Source organism: Phacochoerus africanus, chromosome 3 (assembly GCF_016906955.1).
Source record: "Phacochoerus africanus isolate WHEZ1 chromosome 3, ROS_Pafr_v1, whole genome shotgun sequence".
Classification (NCBI taxonomy): Eukaryota; Metazoa; Chordata; class Mammalia; order Artiodactyla; family Suidae; genus Phacochoerus; species Phacochoerus africanus.
Window position 1 is genome coordinate 15,639,506 of NC_062546.1, and position 3,464 is coordinate 15,642,969.

At 56.7% G+C, this 3,464-nt stretch overlaps 1 protein-coding gene across 1 annotated transcript; it reads right to left on the reverse strand.

The window, feature by feature from the left end:
* Window positions 1–1,815: 1,815 nt before the first annotated feature.
* On the reverse strand, window positions 1,816–3,190 carry LOC125122053 (elafin). Its single transcript, XM_047770310.1, has 2 exons — window positions 3,101–3,190; window positions 1,816–2,237 (listed from the first exon to the last, which is right to left on the reverse strand). Exons 1-2 carry the CDS (start codon window positions 3,180–3,182, stop codon window positions 1,816–1,818), a joined length of 504 nt encoding a protein of 167 aa, XP_047626266.1. The 5' UTR covers window positions 3,183–3,190.
* Between the last annotated feature and the right edge of the window lie 274 nt (window positions 3,191–3,464).

Consider the following 3,464-nt stretch of genomic DNA (forward strand, 5'->3'; position numbering starts at 1 on the left):
TCCTGCGAGGGGCCCAGGGGCACTGGGCTCTCTGTTCTCTCACCCCAACAAAGCGTCTGCTCCCCACCTCCACGCACAGCAGGAGCCCAACACACACACACACACACACACACACACACACACACACTCACAGCAACACCCATACCTACACCCACACAGACACACACAAGTGTTTCCAGGCCAGAATGTTAGGGCTGAACTGTGCTTCCCGAGTGATGTCATCCAATCCCCCTCAACCTGAATACACAACTGAGGCTCGGGAAGGGAAAGAGATTTGTTGGAGGTCATCCAACCAGCGGAGAGGAGGCGGGCGCTAGAACTCAGGCCACCTGACTCCCAAGCCCGTGTTCTCTCTGCTCCACCCCAAAGGCTCCTCCTGCAGCTTCAACCTCCCCTGAGAACCTCCCTGCACAAGGGCAGTGGGGCAGGTGTGCCAGCCATAGAGCCATGAGGCCGTTCCCGTGTGCCCCGCACACACCCTCCCCAGTCGTCCCTCTCTGAGTCTGCTCTACCGCAACGTGTGCGTGCCTCTCCAGAGAGTATTACTCAGCAATCCCACCAAAGGATCAGCCACTTGCCGGGTCCCGCCTCCCCGTTCACATCTTAAAACAGACAGCTGGGAGAGGACATTGCTTCACTCGAAGCAATTACGTGTTACAGGAGGCCTCTCAGGCATCAACCACTGAAATGCTTCACGAGCAGGGCTTTCCCAGCCTTTGTCTGGGGACATTAAAGGAAAGGAAGCGGGGAGGTGGGGGGGTCTCTAGTGGAGCCATAACGGTCGGGTGGTCACAGTGGCAGGGCTGCTCAGAGGCAGGTCAGAAGTGGGGGGAGGGGCGGCCCCTGGGAAGACAGGGAACTGCCTGCCGTGTATGCCCCAGCTTGGGTTTCATCTCCCTGGTCCAAGGTCAAAGGCAAATGTCCAGGTTTCCATTTCCTGGTGAAATGGACACGGCCGTTCTGGGGTGATTATTGGGTTCCTATGGTGCACCCCAGGAATGGGCCTTTTGGTCCTGCCCAGGCTCTCCTTCCCGCACCACGAGCAGCTCCCATGGGTCTCTCTCCACTGGGGGTAGGCAGGCCCAACCCCACAGCCATCTCCCCACACTTTCCAGGGCCCAGAAGTCAGAGGAGCCAGAACCAAAGGCAGCTGAAAGCAGGCTTTTATTGGAAAGCCGATGAGAGAGGCAGCCCAGGCTTGGGCATCTGGACGAGGGGAAGACTAGGCGAGTGGGGGCGAGGGTGGTGCCGCAGGCACCAGGGCCGGCATCCCTGAGGCCTTTGTAGGTGCAGCAAGACTCCACCTGGTGGGAGAAAAGAGGACCAGAGATGTGATTCAGCAGGTCAAAACACTCCAAGGCAGAGCTCCTGCTGTGGCTCCGCAGTAACAAACCCGACTAGTATCATGAGGTTGTGGGTTCAATCCCCTGGCCTGGCTCTGTGGGTTCAGGATCTGGCATTGCCGTGAGCTGTGGTGTAGGTGGCAGACACAGCTCGGATCCCGCATTGTGGTGGCTGTGGTGTAGGCTGGCAGTTACAGCTTTGATTTGACCCCTGGCCTGGGAACTTCACATGCTGCAGGAGCAGCCCTAAAAAAAGGACAAACACTCAGAGGCAATGGGAGGCAGGACCAAGTCTACATGTCACCCCCCTCAGGACCCCAGGTATAGCTTTGGATGCCCCACAGTGTCTTCATCACCCCGCCTCCTGGATCTTCCTTTGACCAACCTGGGATCATGCCCGCCCCCACCCCCCACTCAGCCTCTCTGTGCCCTCACAGGTCACCTCTTCCTCTTCTTCCTCCCAGTTTTCACCTCACCTGGGATTCAAACAATCCTTCCCGCAAAAGCCTTCACAGCACTTCTTGACCCCTGGGCACTGAGCATCACTCAAACACCTGTTAGGGGGATTGACCATCATGCAACGGATCAGAATCCTGGGGCAGGAGCCAGGCTTGGTAAGTAAGATTAGACGTTTGATTGCAGGTTGGGCTTTGACTGGATCTTGTACTTTATCTGGAAGTTGGGCTTTGATTGGATCTTGACCCTTGACAGAATCTTCACCTTTGCCTAGATCTTGTCCTTTGTCTGGAAGCTGGGCTTTAACTGGATCTTGACCTTTGCCTAGATCTTGACCCTTGACTGGAACTTGACCTTTGACTTCATCTTTACCTCTCACCGGCTTTTGTCCTTTGACCAGAGCATGGATTCTCTTAGTGCCTTTACCTTTAGGACGAACTGTGGAAAGAAGAAGCATCCCCACATTTAGACCCATGTGCCTGCTTCAACTATTGAGTCATTCGTCCAGCTCCAACCACCACTCACTGCAGTGTCCCTCAAACTGTGACTTGAGATGGGGGAGGGCCCCAGGGCTAGCTGGGGTCTGCACTCTTGGATGGCTTTTTCCTGGGCCTTGGGCACAGGGTCTAGTGGATCAGGGTTTTCTTGGGTGTCTGTTTCTGCCCCTCACCCTCCAGTCTGGGCCCTGAGGCTCTCATGAGAAGCCAGACGTTCAGAGGCGACGAGGCCACATTGGGCATCTTTGAGGAAATTTAGTGGAAGGAAAGAAGCCTGAGACACCTGCCAGGAGACCCGAGCTCCATCCTGGCTCTGGAGATTGCCTGGACAATTCCTCATCCCCCTCTAGGTCGCAGTGCCCTTCCTTGGAAACCAGGGGTCTTCAGACCACATGCCTTCTGAAGCCCTCTTTGTTCTGACCCCCCTCTTAGAGGACGGATGACTTGGGTGCGTTTATGGGACACACAGGCAGAGGACGGACCCCACACCCAGGGCCCAGATTCCTGGGGCTCTCACTTCATTGCACATTCAGTCCAAGTATCAACACTTGAGGTCCAGGCCATGTCACAATGCTGCCTCCACAAGCAGCCCTGAACCCTCAGTCCTGGGGTGGAAAGCATGTGAGGTCTGCTGGGCAACTTCCTGCTTCTCTGGGTACGCTGGAACCTGCCATCTGGGCTGAAGAGTAAGCTCCAGAAGGACCCCCTCTCAGACCCAGGCTGCCCCCCAGCAGGACCCAGCCTGCCCCCCAACAGCCTCTCCTCACCCCAACCCAGCCCCATCCAGGCCACTTGTCCACTCACGTATTCTGCCAGCTGCCTGTGCCACTAGTGTCTCACAGATGAGGAATACCACCACCAGGACCAAGAAGCTTCTGGACCTCATGTTGTCAGGAAGGTAGATGGCTGAGAGCTAAGGCCAAGCTCAGTTTTATGCAGCCCCAGCTTGGCCTGGTGCCAAGGGTGGGTCTGCGGTTTCACGAGGGACAAGACCTACGGTTTCTTCGTTCTGCCAGGAAACACCCACCCCCATCCTGGGAGGGCCCTTGGGCCTTTCCCCAAGGATTATTCACAGGGAGATATGCCAGGTCCTGTTCCATCACCCCTCACAGCCCCAGGAGCGAAGGTCTCACGTCCTCACAGAGAAGGGCGGGCTGGCCCTTAGGCA